Source organism: Necator americanus, chromosome V, assembly GCF_031761385.1.
Source record: "Necator americanus strain Aroian chromosome V, whole genome shotgun sequence".
NCBI classification, from domain to species: domain Eukaryota; kingdom Metazoa; phylum Nematoda; class Chromadorea; order Rhabditida; family Ancylostomatidae; genus Necator; species Necator americanus.
Window position 1 is genome coordinate 8,639,081 of NC_087375.1, and position 24,411 is coordinate 8,663,491.

At 39.6% G+C, this 24,411-nt stretch overlaps 2 protein-coding genes across 2 annotated transcripts; both read right to left on the reverse strand.

Moving 5' to 3' along the window:
* Positions 1–1,195: 1,195 nt before the first annotated feature.
* On the reverse strand, positions 1,196–7,687 carry RB195_013310 (uncharacterized protein; the record flags this gene model as incomplete). Its single annotated transcript, XM_064203068.1, has 28 exons — positions 1,196–1,326; positions 1,631–1,794; positions 1,932–2,032; positions 2,358–2,491; positions 2,607–2,700; positions 2,766–2,853; positions 2,910–3,049; positions 3,100–3,246; positions 3,317–3,451; positions 3,554–3,673; positions 3,738–3,811; positions 3,867–4,053; positions 4,124–4,213; positions 4,272–4,348; positions 4,724–4,867; positions 4,935–5,076; positions 5,234–5,329; positions 5,476–5,631; positions 5,890–5,946; positions 6,010–6,078; positions 6,139–6,231; positions 6,293–6,370; positions 6,464–6,559; positions 6,630–6,792; positions 6,868–6,958; positions 7,124–7,235; positions 7,361–7,522; positions 7,583–7,687. 28 exons carry the CDS (start codon positions 7,685–7,687, stop codon positions 1,196–1,198), a joined length of 3,246 nt encoding a protein of 1,081 aa, XP_064058949.1.
* Positions 7,688–9,578: 1,891 nt separating this feature from the next.
* Positions 9,579–15,616, reverse strand: RB195_013311 (uncharacterized protein; the record flags this gene model as incomplete). The annotated part of the gene is made up of 12 exons (XM_013441247.2): positions 9,579–9,654; positions 9,720–9,836; positions 10,276–10,368; positions 11,164–11,318; positions 11,777–11,918; positions 12,331–12,387; positions 12,823–13,010; positions 13,125–13,270; positions 14,043–14,187; positions 14,349–14,502; positions 14,657–14,801; positions 15,565–15,616. The coding sequence occupies 12 exons, from the start codon at positions 15,614–15,616 to the stop codon at positions 9,579–9,581; spliced, it is 1,470 nt and encodes a 489-aa protein (XP_013296701.2).
* Between the last annotated feature and the right edge of the window lie 8,795 nt (positions 15,617–24,411).

Sequence of the window (24,411 nt, forward strand, 5' to 3'; positions counted from 1 at the left end):
TAAAAGCGCGGTTTCCTCCTTCCAACTACATTTTCCTCCAAGTTGAAATGGATATGAACGTGTACGTAAAAACTTCCAAGTTCGTTCTGTTCTGTTGTATGCCTTTCGTTCAAGCACTCACTCCAGATGATCGACCGTACGCTGCATTTTACAAGTACACAAACAAATTATACAAAATTTGGGAGTGATATAATTTAATATCCTTTATGTTAGCCCTCAAGATTTCGTTCTTTACGCCTACGTAGACACCTCAAACTATAGTAAAAGTGCAAATTGCAACCCTCTTCATTCTTGTGCTGGTGCAGAAGATTTATGTTCGTTACAAGAAGACTGTGTGGATGTGATCTAACACAGTTTAGCCTTGAATGCATTTCCTTCCTAGTTGACCACTTGGGAACCAACATGCCTTCAAAGAAAAAAATCACCATCGTGTTGCATCAGCAACAGTTTATTTAAGGCTGTTAGTTTCCAAATCTTTCCGGTTACCGGAGAAATTTCAGTAGCCAGCAAAGGAAAGCAAAAACTATTCCACGATAGAACATGTTCGCGTCAGGAACGGTTCTCCAACGATCGGGGCACGCCACTTAGTGAAGGATCTCCACGCTATTTTCACACCTTCCGTTGGATAAAGAAGTAATGTTGAGCTGGAACATGCTAATTATAAGAGCCGGAGTAACTGCTGAATACACAGATACAATTTTTTCGTTGTCTTTGTTCCAGACCAGAACTCCCGATCCAGCGGTAAGAAATCATTCTCTAAGGACAGAGACTAGAATTATTCGAGGGCGAAGATCAAAGCCCAAAAACAAAGCATGATGCCCCAGTGGTTGCTTAGTGGAGACCACATATTATAAAGTAATTCTCTTCATTTATTTTATTCATTTTCTTTTTTTTCATTATTCATTTAGTCGACAAAAAACAACAACATAGATCTCACTGTCCATTCTAATTAATTACGCCATCCGTCAATCACAAACTAATGAACAAATAACTTTATTTGTATATTTTATGGTTATTTTTCTAAACACATATATGTACAGTACAATTGAGGTGAAGACAATTTCGAATGATAAAGGAGAAGAAAGAAATATTACATTCTAATTTTCAAAAGATGTGGACTAAAGGTAGAAAGAGAGGACGAGGCAGGGAGGATGAAAAGCATGTGAGATCGAAATCAAGCAAATCACTCAACATATCATTCAAACATTTCCCTTAGTTGAAATAAAATCATGTTGTCTTCTGGAGGATTTTTCTTTGCTACAGACTCTACACGTTCTCGCAGAATAGTCAGTAGATCTGCGACATTTTGACTGGTACGGTAGACCGCTGAAATAGGCAGTATAGCTCGTTCGAAAACTTTGGGTCCCTTTTTCTTTGCCGTTCCCTCAAATCGAGGTATCTACGATGGGTGTTGCGGGGAATGCTCTCGTGCCCCACAGATTTGAACCCACGCCGATGGGGCTGCACTTAAACGCAAAGGGATTAAAGACTGTTGCGATTGCGTTAAAAGGGAAAGAGCGTACACCGTTTATGTGTATCCGCTTACGGCGTGTTGCGCCATAGCTGAGATAAGGTCGTAATAACATTGACAACGCTATGATACCTCATCTGCAAATATTTCGGCACTCACTTGAAGTACTGTTTCCTACTCGACGAACTCCCTGAGATGTCAGGTCACAAAGAAGTGCTAACTGGGCACAGCTGCCCAGTCGCAACAGGCACGTGTCACCATCCAGATCGTCTGAGTAAAGCAGATCACTGCACGAGAGACCTCCAACTCTTGCCATGAACTTTCTGGAATCTTTCCCAAGTACTAAGCACTCAAACCATTCAAAAAATCTCATCAGAAAAAAGTTAGAGTGTAGGTAATTACAAATTGCCAAACCACAGTTGTATTAAATGAGCAAAGGAAAAGCGTTCCTAAAACTTACGTAATCAGCAATTTGTTCTTAAAGATAACTCTATGAAGAATGACTGAGATGGGTGATTTTATTTCGTAGTCGTGAAGTCGTGGATCAGGAACTTCATGGTGCTAAAATGATCTTAGATCAAACAATAATAAGAATAATAGGAGTAATAGGACTACGGAATAAGTGTCAATATGCAGTCTAAAATCCTACAACCCCGTCATCGCAACGCGTGTGCCAGAATGCATACAATTCCTCTGCTCAACATCCACTAAACCCCTCTCTCCTTCTCTCTCCCTTTCTGATGCCTAATTGAACGCAGAATGCATTCGTCTGATTAAATAGTTCCAGCCCCAAATGTGCCTAAATACCCCAGACATTTTCTTTTCCGACTCCCGTCTGTCGTAAAATTTTGGAAGTGCTTCAGAATCGAATGAAAAGGTAACTCACATTTTCGTTCAGCTGTGTAAGATAATTAAGGAGCAGTACAGCGCAAATATTTATAGATTTCTCCAACAAAACTTCTGTGTAATCTGGGTGGTCCAGAAATGCTCGCCATAATGATAAGTATGCGTCTCCGGCTTCTATAAAACTTCTACTTCATACAATTATATAAAGTGAAAAAGCACTTCATATATTTGTGGTACGAAGTAGAAAAAAAAGCAAAGCACAAATATATGAAGTGAAAAATGGAGGAACCTTTCTCGTCTAAAGCATCGTCGTTGTTTGTACAATTTATAACCCACTTGGGGACGAAATCCAGCACAGGTAAAAGATGTGAAAATACTCCACACTAAAAACGCGTGATATGTCGCCACCACCTGGTTTGTCGAAAATGTGAGCATTTATGCAACCAACCTCGCTACCAAGTAGTTGTCTAGCTGCTCCTAGCACAGCGGGCAATAGTGCCCCAGGAGTACTGCTGCTACAGAATGCCAGAACCACCCTAGATATTAGAAAAGCATGTTATAGTTCATCAGTGAAAAATTTTGAAAAAAATACCTGCTAGAGATATCGGAGTAATCAAGTCCACCGTCAGCAGGGTCTACTTCCATTTCAGTTTCTGAATAAGCAGGAGTAGATGGCGGTAGCGAAGTGAAGTCCCACGCTGCTGTTGTCACTCGAATACTGCGTAGAACCACCTGCAGTTTTAATTTTAGATCACGAAACATGATGAGTAAGGTCTACATACTTCACTAAGTCGAATCAGAAACGGAACAACATCATCTGAATTTAACATTGCCAAATTTGACAAGACGTCGGCTTCAAACCATTTCAATTCATCACACATGTCGGTCATAAACCTTGTTGAATGATCCTTGTCGTCTTCACCTCGATCCTAGAATCGGTGCGTAGCCGAGATTCAGAGTTAGTAAGATTAAGTCCAGTAACAAAGCTCTAACGAAGACCTTGCAGTTAATAAGAACAGCAGCCAAGGTTTGTTTCATCTCGAAAGCCTCTACAATAAGATCATCTGCAATGCCGACATCAATCACCTCGTGGCCCAACCTGAGATCGATGACATGTCGAATCATACTGAGCTTCTGCAATAAATTCCCATTGAAGTCAACGGCAACACCCGAAAACATAAGTAGATCATGAAAGGCGCTCTCATGGACTAAGTAAGCTCTTCACCACCTCCTTACCTTGTAAAATTGCTCCAACTGGTAAAGATAACTACAAGTCATTAACTGATTTGTGGAATAGCTCCGTAACAAATATCTCAAATATCGTAGAGCTTTTCGCAAACGATCTATTGGAGGAAGCTGAAAAGAAAAGATCAGCTATTTCTTTTTTGAAGTAAAACAAGTTAAATAAGATGTGGACTACCTCGGGACACTTTTTCTTCTTAGAAGGTGGCGAGCGTTCTGAGGCACTAATTTCTGTTTGAAGTATAGATAATCCTACAACGCAAATGAATATGACTTTTCTCAAGAGACATAATCATGAGGCGCTCACCCGAGTTAATAATATCGAAAAGATATTCGATTCTCCATTGTGCTGTAGCTTCCAGATATGGCTCCATAACACAATCATCGACAACTTTTTCATTTAGCAAGGAAAGTACAGACTGGGTGATGCCATCCATAGATGATGGAGGTAGCATGCTCCCAATAACCATGGTAGTGCCAATAAGTGAAGTGCTCTGTGAAGACAAAGGATCAAAAATTAGAGATGAAACGACTGGAGAAATTTAACTGATGCATTGAACTTACTCTAAAACACTGGAACATCTTCTTGAACACTTTTGTCTCCAAATTTTCTAGTTTTTGCCTCTCCACTGCGTATCTTGCCTCCATGAGCGCCTTGAAGCAGGGAGTTAGTGATGGAACAACTAAGGACGGTTGTATCCTTATGACTCACCTTACGCATGCTCATCCAAGTCACTACAACACATTCCAAAAATATTTTATTGCGCTTCCACACAGGATTGTTTTCATCTAAAAATACAAACTGGTTCAAAAATTACTTCGATAAGTACGCTATTAAAGACCATTGACGCTGCTGAATATTTAGCCTTAAAGCCAAAACGGAGTTTTACGTAGATCTAAGTTATAACCGCGTGAAATTTGGCGATCCTCTGATATACAAATGCGTGTCTAGACCAGAATACTAAAATTATCGAGAAAAAAATCCAAAATCAGGATCTAGTAGAAAAATTAAATAGAATGATCTCAGGTACGAGTACTGTTAAGGCAACAAAACACACATTTTACTCGAGTACCTTCACAGTCGTCCATTCAGGTGATTGCACAAACATCGGTGCGGAAATTTATGAGCGTTAAAATAACAACAGTTATGTTCGAAGAACCAACCTGGCATGCTAAATTCCTGGCTAGGACCACTAAGCGTACCAACCGTATCATCTAGCAGCATGGATCCATTAATAGAAGCGTCAGCTGACATCCCTTTTGTTAAACTGCGATATACGAAAATGGTCATAAACTGTATGTGTTCCACTGAAAAGAATTACTTCGATTACTGCAAATATTGTATTAGTTTGCTCAAGTAAGGAAAAAAATTCACCTGCTTCAGCAACCGTAACTAGATTAAGCGGAAATAATAATCTATGGAAGGTCAGAGCACAAATTCGACCGTGTTTAATGAGAAATGCTATCCGTCGCATTCTTTCGTTCTGGTCGACACGTTCACGATCAGGGAAAAACGACTGGAAGAGAAAGAATTCAACAGCGTAGGAATATTTTCTAAGCAAAAGTAGTACAAAAGGGAGATGTCAATAACAATAAAGTCAACACACTATTAGCACTATAATAATAATGATACCAATTGTTGCAATAATAATACTAGCAATAATTTTTTATTACCTTGAATATAAGAGGAACTATCTCGCGTCGAACACTTTCTGAGACTTCAACTTGTAAGCGTGCAAGAACCTCCTCCATAGGCACCACGTCGAAGAACTTGAAAAAAAGGATTCGGTGAGTTCTTACTTCAGCAATGAGTCTCAAAATGATTTGCCAGTTCTACTTTGTAAAGATGGAACGTCACAATATTCAAGTCTTAGACAGAAATAAACTTAATTTTCGTAAACATGGGAGACACCCACCCGGATATATCGATGACCTTTGAGCATCTTCAACATTTCAAAAGCAGAAACTCGAACTCTTTCGTTTTTATCGTTGATTCCATTGATGGCGATGCATTTTAAAGCATGTTCTGCAGCGTTTAGACAGGCTGGGACAGTAATGATATAGCGCATTCCCTGAAAACAGAGGATCAGTTGTTGCTTAACACTGTTATTTTTGTTAGCATAACACAGAGCAAAAAAGACAAAGTTTTCATTTTTAGAGCGAACAGTAAAGGAACTGTTGTTATCATATGTATTAATGTTAGCAAGTTAGTGGTCTCGCTGTGAAACTTCTCTCTTTCATAAATGAAAAAAGTGCTCCCGGACCAGGAAATGATTTCTTTTTTTTTACACACCAAAAAACCTCAAAATGTAATTATAGAGCGCCCTTACCTCGTAAACGGCTAACCGTACACCAACCACAGTGTCACGAGATAAGACATCAACAATCTATAAGAAAATAAAAATTTAGGTTTCCACTGATAGAAGGTTGGAGTGTTGACATCAACTTACAAACGTCATGTATTGTTTAATGAAATCACGGGGCACAAAGTTCCAAAGCATGCTCAGTATCTTCAATACCTGCAAAGAATAGAGAAATTAAAAAAGAGCACTAAAAGAAATACTGTGCAATTAACGAACCTTCTTCGCAGCCATCATGCGGATTGGTACGCATTCATCTTTCAACATGCTCATCATCATGGCGTGCTGTTTGTGTAGACATTCATCTCTTTTCTGGAAGGAAAAAAAACTTATAGTATTTTGAAGGAAGCTGAATTATAACCACACTCCCTACAAAATCATCGTCGTCCATCAAGGGATAGAAACCGAGTAAAACTGTAGAGGCCGAGTAACGGACCTGATCGTTACAAGACTGAAAAGCAACATATTTCCTTGATAAATACATATAGGGATATGTATTAAAGAATGAGTCCTAATATAGATATTCAGCTAGTTAGTAACATACTTCAAGACCGATCCACAGCACGGACTCGAAACAACGGACTAGCATACCGTCAATTTTCGCTTTGTCTGCATTTTCTCCGGAAAATGCTGACAGAACCTGAATGAAAGTTGTCCTAACGATGAGTACTAATATAATAGAAGTCTAATATCAATCTACGAAAACTCACATGCATAAATTTTGTAGAGAGATTTATTGGCAGAAGTACAGCATCATGAACTGTCCCAGTGATCATCTCTATTTCAATCTGTTTCTTCAAATCTTCGTTTTCGTCCCTAACGGCCATGCGCCAAGCCGAGTAGATCACTTGGCCGAGATGGTTACATGTTGAACTAGATTTCCGGCTTTTAATTTGTTGAAAACAAGGAAAAAAAAAGGCTAGCAGACATAAATAGAACTGAGCTTACTTCGTTGCACCACTAACAATCATCTTTTTCATGAGCAGAAACGCTTGCCGAATTCCGATTTTCTCCAGAGCGTACGCGCAAAATCTGACTCCTGAACATGGAATAATTGTAAAAAGGATTAGTACATGAAAAAAAATAAAACATGTGTATATAAAGTCGCAGTTAACGAGAAACTGAAGTGATTGAAATTAGAGACGATAGCTTGAAAAAAAAAACGCAGTAAACGAATATAAGAGGGAAAAGTTAACGACATCACCTTCAGTACAAGCAGTAAACGACGGTTCCCAAAGAGCGTGACGAAGATCGTTAACACTACATTGTAGCACAACTTCTTCATGATCTGACCACAACCGCTTAATAAGCGTTTTCTGAAACTCATACAATTCTTTCTGTTCAAAGAACAGTAATTAATTTGAAGGAGCGTTTCTTTCAAATATACGATTACATGTAAGGGAAGCGAGCTGCAAAGTTCAAAGTATTTATATATACCCACCTGGCCTTTCTCGTTTTTACAAGCTTTCTCTAGTAGCGCAGGATAGTCGCCCAGAAAATATTCAATCTTGTCGTTAACTACATTCTTCTCTGTTGCATCTACGTCAAGTTCTGGCACTTCTTTCTTTGGTCCGTTGCGGCGGACCGATCTCTTTTTGGGAATCTAAAGGAACAAAAAAAAACTAGAAGGATCGGACTTAAACTCAGAAAAATAGCGGTTAACCTCCTCGTCCAGAATTTTTGGAGGTACATTTTCATCCATGTCCATATCCTCCATCAAGAGTACAGCTGGAGATGCGCTCCCATCCTGTTTCCTTCTACGACCCATTTCACCCACCAACCAAAATAAGTACAAATATTTGTTAAGTACGACATGTAAATATGAGATCAAACAATGTGAAAAGTAAAAGAAAGCAAACCATGAAAAAATAAAAGAGTTACAATTTAAGACTGCAAATAGTAATCGAGAAGACCAACAGAACAAGAACTGTAACAGACAACTACGTAAAATGCGGTAGAAGTAAATAAATAAAAAACAGTGAGCACGTAAAATAAAACAAATGATGCTTACTTGTTCTATTAATTTATTTAATTACGAGGATTTAAAAATAGCAGATTCGCGGCTGTGCGACTCACATTGGGGCGCGGAAAAGTGTCCCGCATGCCGTCGATCTCGATATCCGTAGTTGAGTTTTATTCGTTTGACTATCTACACACTGTTTCTTCTTTAATTTCCTTATGTTGAACTATTGTTGCATGCTATCAGGTAAATGGTTTAGGAATGCTCAGATAAGAATACGGAGTAGGTGGGAAGCTTCCATACTCATCACCTAATTATGAAAGAGAACGTTTTCGTCTTGAAAGAAGGCGTGTCTCTCATTCTTGTTTAATTCGCGAAAGTCGAGGTGCTGGTGGTCAGGGGTGACACGTAAAAGTTGTTGAAAATGAAGATAAAAGACAAAGATTGAAAGAATCGTGGTTAAAAATGTGCTATTTCGTTGAATTGAATGAAACTAGAAATCGAGACAGTTACAGGTCAGAGGTAAATCTTAGGTTTTCTTTTCTAGACGTGCAATAATCGTATATGTTGTGTTCTGATGTGTCATAAGCTTCTAAAATATAGTCAAGTCAAAACGACCTGAAGTTCGGTGCAGTTGCGTAGGCGCCTGCGTTCGAAGCGGTGCGGTGGAGCGTAGCGACTAGAAAGCGATTAGAATTAAGGGAGGACCCTTACTAATACAATTCTTCACTGCAGATTGCGTTGGTCCCAGTTCGATTCTAATCGCTTTTTCCATCGCGCCGCTTCGAGCGCAATCGCTTACGCAACTGCCCTCTGCTTCATGTCGTTTTGACCGTACTAGAACCGCACAGAACTTCATGTGATTTTGACTCAACTATATAGCACTGAGTAACAGTATTTGTAAATGTAGCGCATTTATCGGCTATTATTCATAATTGTAGCGCATTTGTCGGCTATTGTTATTTAATCTGGATACGATATGGAGGTTTAGGAAAGGCGGAACAGTTTGTGAGAGTATAGCATTGCCAACAAACACATGAATGAATGAGGCAGTATCTTGGAGTTAGCTTTTTTACGCCCTTACCAAGAAATAGACGGAATCCCTCTTTTCGTCATAATCTACTATGTCGTTTACATCCGGTGATTTTTGCAGTTCTGGGTAAAACTGTAATTAGCCCTACCGGAAGTTTCTGTATACGTTTTCCGGCGCTTTTGCAGTTCGGGGTACTGTAATTAATGGGAAGGAATCATGGAGAATTGGAAGTTCGAATTCATTTCGTCGTGAAAATTGTCTTCTAACAACTGAATTTTGGGGTTTGGGACATTCAACTGAATTGTGATTTGTTGGCTTCGGTCCGAATGAGGTCGTCAGGAACAGCATATATTTACAGTCAGTTTGAAGGTAATTGAGTGAAGGTGTAGTACTGGTACCACTCGACTGACTCCGAATCAAACGCCGGGTAGTATTTTTCGCTAGTCATTAAACTTAAGACTCTGTAAAGTTGCGATTTCAAGTTGGTGTCTTCCCATCCAATCAGTTTTCTGGTTCGATCTTCAAATTCTATTTTTCACAGTCATTCGCACCGTAATTATTGGTCACGTATTCGTCACGTGTGGAATTTTGTTTTTCTAACAATGCTCCTTCATCTTTTAAGCTACACCTCACTAAATCTTTATTTCGAATCATCAATAAATCGATCTAATGCTTTAACTCGTCCTGATTTAATATGACTGTAATCTCCTCAGTTGTTCGACCTTTTGTTTCGGGCAAGTATCTAAATATGAATAATAAAATGTTGTTCGTAATGTTATGCTGTTAGCAGCGATGAATTGAAAATACCTGTGGAAATAAATAGCCGATATGGTGAGCGGAAGGATGAACACGAGGAACGACGGGGCTCCAATCGACGCGTTTAGCGGATAGTAGATGATCGGTGAGAGGAAACACGATAGGTATCTGTCCATAGGTTTTTGTTAATAGGTTAACATCATATGTTACTTTCTAATCCAGTGCATCTTCTAAATGCTGATTTTTTAAAATTAGAAATGGATCTTACATTCTCTTAAATCATTCAATAACTACATTCGGGTCAAAACGACATGAAGCACGGTGCAAGCGACTGCGCTCGCGCGATGTGGTGGAGCGCAGCGGTTGGAATCGAGGTGGGACCATTGCGAACTGCAGCGATGAAAGGTGCTAGTATGGGTCCCCACTCGATCCTAACCGCTACCGCACCGCTTCGAGCGCAACCGCTTACGCAACTGCTTCACGTCTTTTTGACTCTACTATACGTCAACTTCCTAATTGTTGAGATTGATTCATGTACAGATGTTTGATTCGATCTCTACGTCGATACTGTGGTGACCTTATTGATTAGATTGCTTGTGGCACTTACTGTGCTGAGACGCTCATCGACTGCATTTTGGCTCGACAAGGAGCCGGTGATAGTTCGGCACCCAGGAACCACGCTGTTGGTCCAATGCCGGCACTGAAAACACAGTACAAATCAATTTTTTAGTTGGAAGGGAAGAAGGATATTTCCATAGATTTCTTTTCTCAGATATGCTGTCAAAAAATCTTCTGTTCTTTGATTTGCCAAGGCGAAAAAGCGGCACGTGTTCCTCACCACGTACAGTAGCCTTGAAAATTCCAAAATTCCTGTTTCTTCGTTAGCCGCATTGCGACCATCACGGGAAACGTGTGTGGTCATGTGATGGTCGTAATGCGGCTAACGAACGTGAGGCAAGAAACATGGCGACGGATTAGACCACGTTACAGCCGTACGAGTGATGAAATCGTCGCTGTGGATGATATTCCGTGTAAATCATAGTAGAATCAAAACGACATGAAGTACAGTGCAGTTGGGTAAGTGGCGCGGTGGGGAAAGCGGTTGGAATCGAGGTGGGACCATCGCAAACTGCAGCGAAGAATAACGCTAGCAGGAGTCCTACCTCGATCCCAACCGCTTCGCTCCACCGCGGCGCTTCGAGCGCAGCATCTTACGCAGGTGCACCGTACTTCGTTTGGCTTGACTCTATTATAAGGTACCCTTCAGTTCCGTGTGGTTGGGGGCAAGAACGGGCATAATCTCAATAGAATGCCTGCCTTTAGTCGATATCTACGAAGTGTAGTTATTGGAGATTGTTGTAGTAGAACTCGGTACTTTTGGGTGAAGCTACAATACCTTCTAGGTTAATCTTTGTTTCTTCTTCAAGTAGTGTCACCTATGCTTTTCTAATGGTGCACCACTAATTGAGAATATCTCTTAGTTAAGGGAACACACCTGAATAGAAAGAGAAATATGATGAAAAGCGCTAGGAATCCCCATCCAATCCACGTTTGTTTCGTGATATTGAACCAGTAGACTAGCAGCATCATAGATGTGTTCACTGCAGCTAGAAGCACCAAGGAACCGAGCACTAGAAGGCGGCGGCCAAGCTGAAATGGACAACAGCTGCTTCCAAACTTCATCGCGTTCCGATTTCGTCATAGCGAGGATTTTTGACGCAGAAACCATAAGCTGTAGTAGGATCAAAACGACATGAAGCACGGTGCAATTGCGTACGCGGTTGTCTCGAGGAGGTGCGGTGAAGCGTAGCGGTTAGGACCGTACTGAACCCTTGCTGGCACCATCCATCGTCACAGTCTGCGATGGTCCCACCTTGGTTCCAACTGCTGCCTCCACCGCGCCGTTTCGAGCGCGTACGCAAATGCACCGTGCTTTATGTCGTTTTGGCCCGACCATAAGTATGAGCCAGTCAGGCGGCTGATCGATACGTATTTTATGCACATTGTCGTTGTTGAGTACAAGTTATCACGTCCGTAATATTTGTTTCTGTTATATCTTTTTCTTGTTATCTCTTTAGGAAAAACGTTTTGAGTATAGTGTATCTTACCCGATCCACTGCAAAAGTTCCCACAATGGCTCCTACAGTACCGGAAAGGCCAGAAAGACAGTTGGCTAGTGATGCAGTGTATTCAGTGAATCCAATTGACTGCAGTAGGAAAGTTCCAAAAAATGAAACCGCCAAAATACCGCTGAAAATGTGAAGGTATTTCTTCTCCTGTAGGCCTACCTATGCAGCCAACCTTCAACTTTAAATAGCTACGCTTTTTTTTGTGTTATGCCTTTACTTTTGGACAGAGTACTGGATTTTTCCTTGGTTCTTCTTTTAAATAAGTGGAAGTTGGGATGAGGTTTTATGTGACTATTCACATCTTGAAAGGCTAATGTCTCCATATCCAACCGCCACTGGCACTGTTTATCCCACTTTTTATAGGTATTGATTGTTCGTGGGGGATTAGTGAAAGTCGCCCCGTCCAAAATCCATAGTAATGAAGAGTAAAATTGCAAACGACGAATAAACATATCAGCTGGACTAGGTACTCCTATTATTATTTTTTAAATCTCATGCACCGTATGTAGGTTTGTTAAAATAGGAGAACAAACCTGAAGGATACAACAACATTCAGCGTTAATGAGAGCATCAGTGCACGCCGTGCTGCCCTGAAATGATTCATAAAATTTCTAAACAGACAAGTTTCCAGCTATTTTCGATGTAGGTGCTCCTTACGTCTGCATACTAAAGGAAATACTCCAAAGACTCTCGTTTCCCGATTATTTTTGAAATATCGCAGTCATGTAATGTGTACTGTTTTGGAATGACAATATATAGAAATCATGACTTCTGAACCAAATTTGTGTTTTTGGGAGAATTAGGACTTCTGATGACAAAAAATCAACTTCTACAGGAGATTTACAAGCAACATATCAAATAAGTGTGAGATATGTGGGAATCTGATGATCGGTCAATTCTCTAAATTCCAGTCTAATCAGATCTGTCTGGTGTTCTCATAGTCTTATTAGAATTTCTTCTCTGTTCTCTGAGAATTCCCATAACAGAGTAAGAATGATTGGTTTTTTTCTTTAAAATAACATTACCTGTCCCAAATGACGTCACCTCTCACGCTGTAACTCTTCACCTCATTCGCGACTCGTTCCATCTCATAAGGTGCGGCATCGAATCCGCAATAAGCGGTTAAAGCCTTATACGTGTTCGTATCGTCTCCTTTACGTAAAAGAAACACAGGACTGTCGCGGAACCAACCAATGTTCATAATAATAAGGATCTAAAAGCATGTAGGATAACTCATTAATGACTTTTGTCAAAGTAATCAATAAATAATGTTGACAGCTGCGGGTTGCTTTGATCATTTGAAAATAACTTCAAGGAAGGCACTTACAATACATGGTACTGCTTCTAAATAAAAAGCATACGGCCATGAAGTCTTAGTACCAAGTATGGTCGGTAGGCCTAGTGCACTAGCGAATATGAATCCAATATTCGTTGATAGTCCTCCAAAAGAGCTTATAACACCACGATAGGCTACTGAAACATATATTTCCTTTGTTAGAAAGTAATTTGCGAAGAGAATCTGAGGATATATCAAGTCTCTCGTCTAGCATCTATTTATGCGCCTTAAAAATCGTCTATAGTCGGCGCTGGATGACTTCAGCTGGGGCACTCGGCGAGACTACCATACTCTCCGTTCTTTCTCTGCTAGACCCGTTTCCTCTTCCCTTCGTCTTATCTTCAATTGAAAGTGCACTGCACTTAAAGGCACCACCCCACGAATCTGAGGTGGTACGGATTTCAGGTGGAGTATTCGTGTACGGGATCGTAGATTATGGAGAGGAGGGTGATTCCGTCCATTTCTTCCTAATTGCCGTAAAAAACGGCCCGGAAGATACGGCTTCATTCGTTTTGGCGCACCATTTTGTACAAGAGGTTCAATTGGAGCGCGTCAGTCTTATGCGGCGCCGCATCTTCCGGGCCGTTTTTTACGGCACTTAGCAAGAAATGGACAGAATCACCTCCCTCTCCGTAGTCTCCCGTCCCGTATACGAATACTCCACCTGAAATCTGCACCACCTCAGATTCGTGGGGTGATGCCTTTAATTCTATTTCTGCCACTTCGGTTTTTGTTTCCCCCCTCTTTTCTAGTCACACCAACGCATTCCCCTTCATTCTATTTGAAAGGCAGTCGTGATTCCCTACAGAGTGTGACCACACCTTCAAAAAGTTCTCCTGTCTCGCTGCGGCATTTATTTTTTGTATGAATATCTTGATCCAAGAGAGAGAGAAAAAAGAAAGAAATCACCTGGACTAATTTCTGCTAAGAACACTCCTTGTGCTGTTGTGCCCATACCCACTCCGATACCGGAGAACAACCGAGAAAAGACGAACAGCTCTGGTGATTCCAGTAAATGTGAAAGACCAGACAAAGGAGTGGCGATGACTAGCACCTTAACTACGTTCTTCCTTAGTGGCGTATCTTTATGATGATGAAGATAAATATAAGAAAAATACAATAAATTCGGAAGGAATATTATGCAGAATGCACCGGAAAAAGAAGACTCCTGTCTTCTGTAATTTTCAAATGCAAAACAATAGAGAACGAGCTTACCAAAGCCGAACAGAGAATTCCATATTTTGGACCGCGTAGTTCAAGAATTTTCGACATTATGTAAGCTCCAAATGCTGCGCCGACGAAGAGAGAACCAGCGACTGTCGACCAAACTAACGACAAGTCTGACTGGGTCAATGATACTAGGTACCTCCTTAAAATTCATCATCTTATTGAACTGTAAAATTTGTTTTTCACGAAGATAGAATTGAGTTAATCTTAAGGACGAAGAAATTGAGCGCTAGAAAATTTTCTTGTTCATGATCACTGAGAGTGCGTAGCAAATAGACAAGAGAACCTCAACGCACCTTTGAAAATTTTCCAGCAAGAAACTCTGCAGTACTTCCGCCAGTGGATTTATTATAGAAATTTGGAATCCAAAGTGAAATCCACCACCAAGTACGGCCAAAATAGCTGTGAGCACCACACGGCCCGTGAGTCTAGGGCGAAGACCTGAGTACAAAGCTTTGAATCTATATTTAAATGTGTCGTGCTGATTTTTTTCGAGTGGATTCATGTATCTATCGCACATCAGGGCTTATTTTCCTTTTCGACTGTTTTTAGGAATACAACAAATAAAAAAATTGATAACCACTGTTTCTGTGAACGACAACACAAAAAAAGTATTGTTCTAGTGTTCTGGTATTTGTGTACGTGCTCCAAAATAGACGGAGGCCATATAATACCCAACATTCTTTTCATTTTATTTTGGTAAAATTTTGTGTGACGAAATTTACTATGTGTTCCACTTTACATTTCTCTACAATACTGCTACCAACTTCTGTCCCAAAAATTAGCGCAAATTCTATGAACACCTCTTCCTTCCACGAAGATGTATCCGCTGGATATGCCAATGGCAGGATTGTGGAGTGAAAGTAATTAACGAAGGTTGCGGAAAGTTTGCCTATTTTAAGGCTACACATTTGTCTAAAACCAAATTCTTGAATTATATTTGAAATCAGCAGCTCATTAGCTTTCAAACGGTATTTTTAGAATTTTATTTGGCCCACTCCCGAAAATTTCGATGGTTGGCGACGGATTTTGGGACAGAAGTTAATAGCAGTGGTGTATTCTTCTACAATCCGAAATTCCTTTTCATTTCTTTATTCTTCTAAAGTGCAAAATTTATTATTTTTTTTCTATTCTTTTACCCTTTTTTTAAATTCTGAACTTTTCGGTGTTAGAGTTGAGAACATCTACAATGGCAACTCATCACCTTTTTCATCCTTGATAAAGTTGCATGAGCTGTCAGCGACATGAACTTTCATTTGTTACCTGAAAAATGTGACTATATTAAGTTAAAAAAGAATCTACTGCTAAATAAATGAAAACGATATGATTCAAATAGAATTTAGTGCAAAGAGATTGTGTAGCAGCAGAGAAGGCGTACAAGTTAATTACAGCAGGCGCACTGCGGCCAGTCAGGGAAACATAAGTGCCAGTGCTTGCGGCTTAAGAACACACAACCAACCGAATAAACGTAAGAAGCGAAATTATGAATAAATAAAAGAAGGCGGAGACGTCGAATCGTTGGTAGAAACGAATTTGGGAGTAACATCAAGGATTTTGGCTCTCTACTCAAAGATATACTACACAACTTGGAATCAGTTCTGTTAGGGAACAATCTGATCGTACATTGTGGAACGTGCACAGTAGTGACAGTACTAACGAGTACAGAAACCCCGTTAACGCTCCATAAAATCTCATCGAATTTGGATAATCACAAGACGAAAAAAAGAGAAAAACTACGTCCCACCACATTCAAACAGAGATAGCACAGCAAGTGCAACCAATTCTTCGTGCTCGAGCACAGCGTGGGGGAAAAATAAAGAGAACCGTAGGTATGAAGGGGAAATTTGGAAGTTTTAAATAGCATTTACAGCAGCGCAGATTTTATGAACGCAAACAACAAAGGTTCATCAAAGAATAATGTTTTTGGACTCATAAAGAGTCGTCGCGTTAGCGTGACTGGCTAAAGGACAATATTCATAAAAACAAAAGGGAACAGAACTTAGAGTGAACAACAACGCGATAATCGGGAAGTTTTAGATGTGCAGTCACGCATGAGAAAAAACCAGGTGTATGCTCCATTTTCTGCAAATAGAGTGCTGCACTGCAGAAAATAGAGCGTGCTCCTGGATTTTATAAATTTTATAAAGCCGAGTTTAGCGCTGGAGGTAAGAGGTTTTGCTAAGACTGGACGATCGATCGATAGTTTTGAACCGTCCGTACCCCTTCCAATGAAACCCTTCATCTCTCCCCGGTCAATATTCCTTTCTTCATTATTTTTCAGGATCGTTGTAGTAAAATGGTAGATGGTTCCATTGCTAACGCACGCTCCAAAATTCGAAACTGGCTTAAGTCAATCGGTCCTTTCACCTTTCCGAAAGAGATAAATTGGTACAAGACTTCTCCGAGAAGATAAAAACACCTACTTGATAGGTTGGCTGGCCCCTGCAAGTCACTGCGCAAACTGGATACACATTCATATACCTCAAACGATTCTGAATCGAAGTTGAAGTCGTAGGCGCATCTCACCAGGATAGGCCAATACCGTGCACTTTTTTCTTGATCTACTCTACTAATTACATATACATTATTCTATTTATTAATCTGTTTAATATTATTTAATTATTTAATTTGTTTATTTCAATCTTATTAATTTTTTTTGTGAAATGCATTTGAAAAACGGTGTTACCAGTGCGAGAGGCTGGTAAAACCGATAGCTCGCGCTGGTTATTAAATAAAGTATATTTATCTTATATATTTCTTAATTAATTAATAATTAATTTATTCTTAAATAAAGTTTATTTATCTTATATGGTTTATTTATTTGTAAGTATATTTATCATTTGTACCAGCGTAGAGAGCTGTTTCAACAGCTCCGTTCTTTGCTGCTGAACATATTTTTATTTTATTTCATTCCAGAAGGATACTTCCTGAGTCTTTCCTATTAATGGAACGAAGCCGACATCGAGTTCTTTCGTGAACGGTACTCTTGACCGTGTAGTGAGTCCGGCTCTTACTCATCTGTCCGTGCATGTGCCACTCAAATATTGGAGCAGTTACCGATCCAAACAGGAACGTGGCCTATTGCTAGAAGGTTGTCCTGGAATTTCCCGATACAATTCCTCGAAAAAGTTTGCCTAGTCGGTCTCTTCAATGAAAAAACACATCGCTCAGTCAATAACATCCATTTCTGTTCAATTCGTGGATTTGCATGCGGTCAGAGGGGGAGATCAAAAGAATTTACCACATTTAACCTGTGCTGCTGAGGTAGTGTAATGAAATATGCGCTTTATCCGCAAGGGTTCACGGCCAGTATGCCGTAATCCCCGAGTGCTATGTCACCATCCGGTCAGGACCAAGGAAATTCTTATAACTTTCATTTAGAAGCAGCGAATCACGAAATTGATGGTGTTGGAGTTTCTCCACGAATAGATTTTACGAAAAAATAGGAATGGGGGTGTAGATAATGAGTTTGGCAAATTTTGCATGATCAGAAATTTTCACTTCAATTTCAGAAAAGAGTCGTGAAATAAATTTGTGTGATCTCTTTCCCCAACGATGCCATTTATTACGCTATAGAACGCGGGCAACTCCATTGTTGTGAATCGTCCGTAACTCAACTAAGCAGCAGAAGCGGTCCCATCCACACACTCCTAGTGCTACAGTCTTCTCTTGGATTGAGGATTTCTAGGTTTTCTGGATTAGGTGGAATGGAACGTGATTACACTTATACTCGTGAGCTACGTCTTTACTCCGAATTTGTAGAGAGATCCCTGCAAATCAAATAGCACCGATGCCTGAAACTCTGAGTATTTGAATTTTAGTATTTTTAAATAAATATTTACTGCTAACATTTAAGATCAATTTTCAATTAATATGAATTTATTACTAAATACTGAATTATTTGAATATTCATCAGTTTGTTGGATAGTTTGTGAGCGAATTTATGTAAAATAAAAGAACCAACTTACAACACTGCAACACAGCGGAGCAAACTAAAATGAAATATAACGAGAAACTGTGAACCCTTCCTTATATTACATCAATATTTTGAAAATAAAAAGAAAAGTGTTGTAGGAACGTTAGAAAGAAAGTTATTTGATGAAATTATTGGCTCATAGATCATGCTCTGCAAAGAAATTGTTAGGAAGTTAATGTGATTTTGTTGAATCGATGAAGAACTTGTATTCGAGAACAGTCCAGCTTTTTTGGATGGTCAACTCTTCTTCGTAATTTCAATACCTATTGAAGAACGAAATTGCTTAAGGACCAGTTTTGCAGAATTGCAAAAGCAGTTCTGAACTTAAGTGATTTTTTTTTCTTGCAATCAAATTTTGCATTTGCAAAACTGGTTGCAAATGGTTTACAAGTATCATAAATTCATCAGTGCACACTATTCCGCACATTCTAAACTTCATATCCTGAATAAAACCCAGAGAATCCCTGTAATCTTTCGAGACAAGCTCGAAGCTCGATTCTTTTGTTGGTTAATTTTCTTTTTTATGTTTCAAATAACTTTGGATAATAGTAAAATTAATAACTTTGTGGCTTATTGTATGCTTTGGCAAAAAGTGCTTTAACTTTACTTACTTTAGGTATTTCAAATACTCTTGAAACTATATGTTTTTGTCTCCATGTGCGACTTTCGATAAACCTCGGCATGTTGATGTTTCAATAATTAAATTTTTCAGTAATAGGATGAAAATGCTTAACTATAAGAATAAAAGAAGATTCAGCATATAGCAGGAAGCGTTAATACATAAGAAGCGATTTCATGGTTAATTGCGACGAATTCTGCTAGGAGAAGAACCGCTGAAGAGTTCTCACGAAAATTCCACGCTAACCACAGCCAACATGTTTTCAACGCACTGCAACAACTAAAAGTATGACCGGATTGCAACCGCTTAAATACTACAGTACTCGTAGAAATACAGTAATATCGATGTTACACATGGAATATAGTTACCATGGAGGAATATCGCTTTGGCTTAATGCTGTGAATTCACAAATTTTTCAATGATTAATTGGACCGGCAAATCGTGTCGTGAGAAAATATCTACATTCCAAAATACTTCCAATACATATTACTATTATTGCATATACTATTATTATTGCATTATTATTGCAGTACATATGAGTTGAATATTTTATTTACTCAAAATAGGTGGTTTTATTGGACTTTAGATGCTAAATAATTAGAATTAAATTAATGGAAGACACTGAATTGGTATTGCGTGGATATTTTTTTGGAACTATCATAAAGGAGAGCAGAAATTTTGTCAAGAGAACTATGCAACAGCCGCAAGAGACGATTCCAGAACTTAAAGACATACAATTCCAAGGAAAAGAAGGAGTGAATAGGGAAAATCTAACGAGAAAACGTGAAATAGTGACCAGTTAACATTTATGAGCTACAGAGGTGATATCATTTGTTGTCGCCAACGCCTTATTAATATTTAATAATTAAGAAGCTCAACACTTCCTGGAAATGAAATAAATATGGAGAGGTGATGTTAAAAGGAAGGAATTTTTCTCGTACTTCTATATATTTAGTAAGGTCTGGAAACGTTATGAATCCATCACGAGCGCAGCTGAAATGATGTGATGATCCTTTGTTATCGTCGCTGTGTAGTCGCCGATCACTAGAGAAACAATAAAGTAAGCCAGAAAACCAGTAACTAGTTATCTCGATGCTTTTAAAATAACTCTGAGCGCTCACAAGATCCTACTATTTTAGACTAGAATTTTTAGACTTTTTAGACTTTTTTTTAGACTAGAACTAGACTTAGAATTGTAACTGCTGGAATGGACTGCGCAAATGGGTTGGCGAAAGTTTTATGCAAGGATATTTTTCGGCGATGGATAGCAGAAAAACGTGCATAGATCACATCTCTGTAACTTGTAGAGAGTTTTCTTTCTTGCAAAAGTAGGGCTTGTTGATTTGCTCTATCCCAATTATTCATTTATTTGTTCTATTTGTTTACTTTGGTTTCGTTTTATTTTATTTAATAATATTTTACTTTCCTTTACTTAGTGTTTCAACTTATATCTCAATTATTCATTTATTGAGTTAAAAAGTAATAATGATATATTAAATTAAAAGCATACAAATATATGACGCATTCGTGTATTAAGAATAATGAAATATTACATTAAAAAATAAAGACTTGCTGATTTTATATGTTTTATATGCTTAGGGACTTCTTAGTTTCGACTTGAAATAAATGCATGATTTTTGGAAGTTTTGATACGCATGCTCGCTGCAGATTGTGAATGAAATAATTGCAAAAATAATTTTATTCTCTATAAATTTGCAAATAGATGCTTTTCCTGTTTTCTTAGTGATATTCCTTGCTTTGTTACTTTTAGAGGTTGTTGGAGTAAAGTAGTAAGTGGTTTCGATGTTATTGTACGGTCCAAGGTTCGAAACTCGCTAGGTCAACCAGACTTATCATCCTTTCGAAGTCCGATAAATTGGTACCAGACTTGGATAGCTTCTGCAAGTCATTGGTAACGTTTTCATGAACCTCAAACGATTCTGAATTGAAGTCGAAAACGTTGGAACGGATTGAGTAGCTTCAGGATTTCATCCTTATCACTTTTCGTATCGAAAAAGCAAGTAGAGAGAATCAAATTGAATGAATTTGATTTAAAAAAAAACCGTAAAATAACTAGTAGATGCAGATGAAAAGAGACCCTAGTAAACGACAAGTAAACAACACAACGAAAACATCTCAGAAAGTTCCAGGAAATTTTTATCATCGGGAATTCATTTATGTTATTTTACTGCCGGGATCTTCCCGAAGTTTGAATTTACAACAGCAAAGTTTGTGGAAAAACTTAGTTTTTTTTCCCACTGGCTCTGATGTTGTTCGGAACTGTTTGACTATGGAATGATCTTTGAAAGTTCCCGTTCCGGAAGTAAAGGTTGAACAAAGAACAAAAGAAAACACGACCGTAATAGAACTCGTCATGATCGCAAAGTAAGTTACATGAATTTGATGGAGACCACGAGTCTCAGTGCCGTTACCGCAAGCAGAACACGTTCTCACCACAACAAACGTTACGGTAGACGTTCACGTAAATACCACATGGTGTGAACAACATCCAGACGTGGTGAATAGACAGACTCTGGAGTGACTCTGTGGCCAGTTTCAAACTGGCATGTGCTTAAATTGAAGGAACAAGAAGCGTCCTTCTAACGTGCGCCGCTTCTGTTAGCAGAGTAGCCGGGCGGACAGAAATTCGAGCGGTCCACGCGGTCCACGCGGTCCACTCATTTGGACAGCGGACGGATGTTGAGCGCCCTTGAATGTTTTTTTTTTTTCTCAATGGGAAATGAGTTTCGAAAAAACTCGTCACTTGACTAGAACGCGCATTTGAAGTTGAAGTCGATGAGATAACTGGTTCATCGATTAAGTCGTTGACGATGGAACGGAAGTGAAAGTGAGAATGTCGCAGATATGTTCATCACAACGCTACTACTACGGCGAAGTGGATAAATATGTGAAGTATCCACACGCAGAAGCACTTTTGAAGAGATTTTCTATTGAAATATCATTATTTTCTATTAAAATATATTCTATAAACGTTATATTATTTTTAATAAGAATTATAATCAGCTAGTGGTACGCAGCAAGCGATTTATAGCCCATGTACAGGTTTTTTAGTTGGATATATGTCGTCTGGCTGTTCAACGATTAGAGTAGGCAGTTTGGGTGTTCCGTACTACTTATGTTCATTTGGATGACCGCAACGCGTCTGCCGCAACACTTTCGCTTCCTGTGATAACCCACTGCATGGTTACATTTGAAGATGCACTACAACCGCATCGAACAAGCAATCACTAACAGCGTTTATACGTTGTCACTCGTCAAAAGGATGACATCCACGGGAACTTTTTCGGGAATGATTTTTGGGAATGAATGTTGGAATATGTTGTCACCGTATGCCAGAATTTCATAACAACTGCATTCAGAATTAGACGACATCAGAGTTAGACGACGTAAAGGATAGAGAGGAGAAAGTGCCTGGCGTAATCAATCCGCTTGGGATACGCCATCGCGTGCCCTTCAATCCAGAATTTTTTGAGGTTTACGAACGCATGTTGGATTATATGACTAGCCCATGTATCAAGTTAATCTTTCTTTCCTCCCAGTTCAAGGCATCACCCTACGAATTTAGGGTGGTGCGGGTTCCAGGTGGGGTCGTAGATTGCGGGGAAGATGGCGATTGCGTCCATTTCTTCTTAATTGCCGTAAAAAACGACCCGGAAGATGCGGCTTCGAGTGTCCCTGGCGCGCTATTTTCCACAACGAGTTCGATTGGAGTGTGCCAGCCTTGTGCACGCGCCGCATTTTCCGAGGCGTTTTTTCTCGGTAATTAGGAAGAAATGGACGGAATCACCCTCTTCCCCATAATCTACGACCCATATAGGCATAAACCACCTGAAGCCGCACAAAGATTTGGGTGGCATTAGGACGGTTTCAAATTGTAGCGATCATGCAGTCACAGGGGAACCTCGGCAAGAATCCCGAAAGTGGAGAGCTTGAGACGAACTGGGATTCGGCTCCACCTGAAAAAAATCAACGATCCTGAGGCGAAGAAGTCCGAAGATGGAGGAAAGAGAATAAATGGACGATGCCGATGATAAAAAAATCAAAAGATTGGGACAGACCAGAGGATATCCCTGATTCTGAGACGGAGAAACGTGACAATTGGGCCGATGAAATGTACGGGAATGGGAATCTCCACTTAGGCTTCTTGGTCAATATGAATTCGAGTTCGTTTTTTTCCGGAAAGCCCTTTGACCTACCAGTTAGAATTCGATTCATAGAATGAGCGCCAGATCGAGAACGTAGATTACCCCTAGGCGTTTATATTAAAACACATCATTGCTAATTTGACAACGCTCGAAGGTTGCGTTCCTTCTCGACACAACGGCGTTAACTTCGTTGGACAATCGATTTTCGGTTGTAAGGTGCAAGATTTTTGTGCAGTTCCTATAAATAGGACCTTAGGAGTTATTTCTACCTTAGAAGCCATGAATACTAGAAATGAGAGGGTAGAGAAGATTTCTGCTAAGAAATAACTTCCCGTGAATGTTGGAATCCTTAATTGGGTAAAAACGACATAAAACACTACGCAGTTGCGTAAGCGGCTGCGCATGAAGCGGCGCGGCAGAGATGGGGATTGAAATCGAACTGGGACCATCGTACTGCGACGATGAGCGCTACTAGCATGGGTCCCTCCTTTTTACCTCTTTTTGTTAACCCTCTGGGAGAGGCAAATGCTGAGGAAGGTAAAGAGGCCATACTATTTGGTCGCGAAGTGCTGAAACGCGGCTAAGAGGGCACATATTTTCACATTGAAGCGGTAATCTTGCCATCTACTGTTGAGTCGAAAAAAAAGCTGATCTATCGACGAGTTACGGTCGTTTTCAATCGATAACAAGGCGCTGCGGAGTTGGCGCGTCCGTGTAACTGCACCATACATCTCAAGATTTCAACTCGACACCGTGTGTGCTGTAGTCTCGTATTTGTGCAGTGATGCTATTAATTTCCTGCTGTTGTGATTCTAACACAAACATTCTCACAACAAACGAGTTTCGATGGTGCTTTAAAGAAAGAAAACTATGGAAAAAAGCGATAAAAAAACAAAAATGGAAGCTCGGCATTCCTGTCACTGTGTTACAGATGAAAATCACTGCAAAACTCATGAAACTGCATGGTAGCGGGAAGAAACCCACGTGTCGTTACTGTATTTTTTGGTCTGCAGTGTTTTGGTAAATTACAATTACAGGCAGGGCCTATGTAGTGCATCTCTATCCCAAATTCTAGTTGAAACACAATAGATTGGGAATACGTAGGTGATCAAGCTGGGACCTAACCAGCAGCCAATCAGCGCGCTGTGCATGACGTGGGCCACGCGCACTATAATTCTGCATTTGTCGTGAAGCGACTTCATCCCAATACAAGGGTTAGAAAAGAGCCCTATTCTATGAATTTAGTTTGCCTCATTGAAAAAATTAGTATATAACATAAATGATAATATA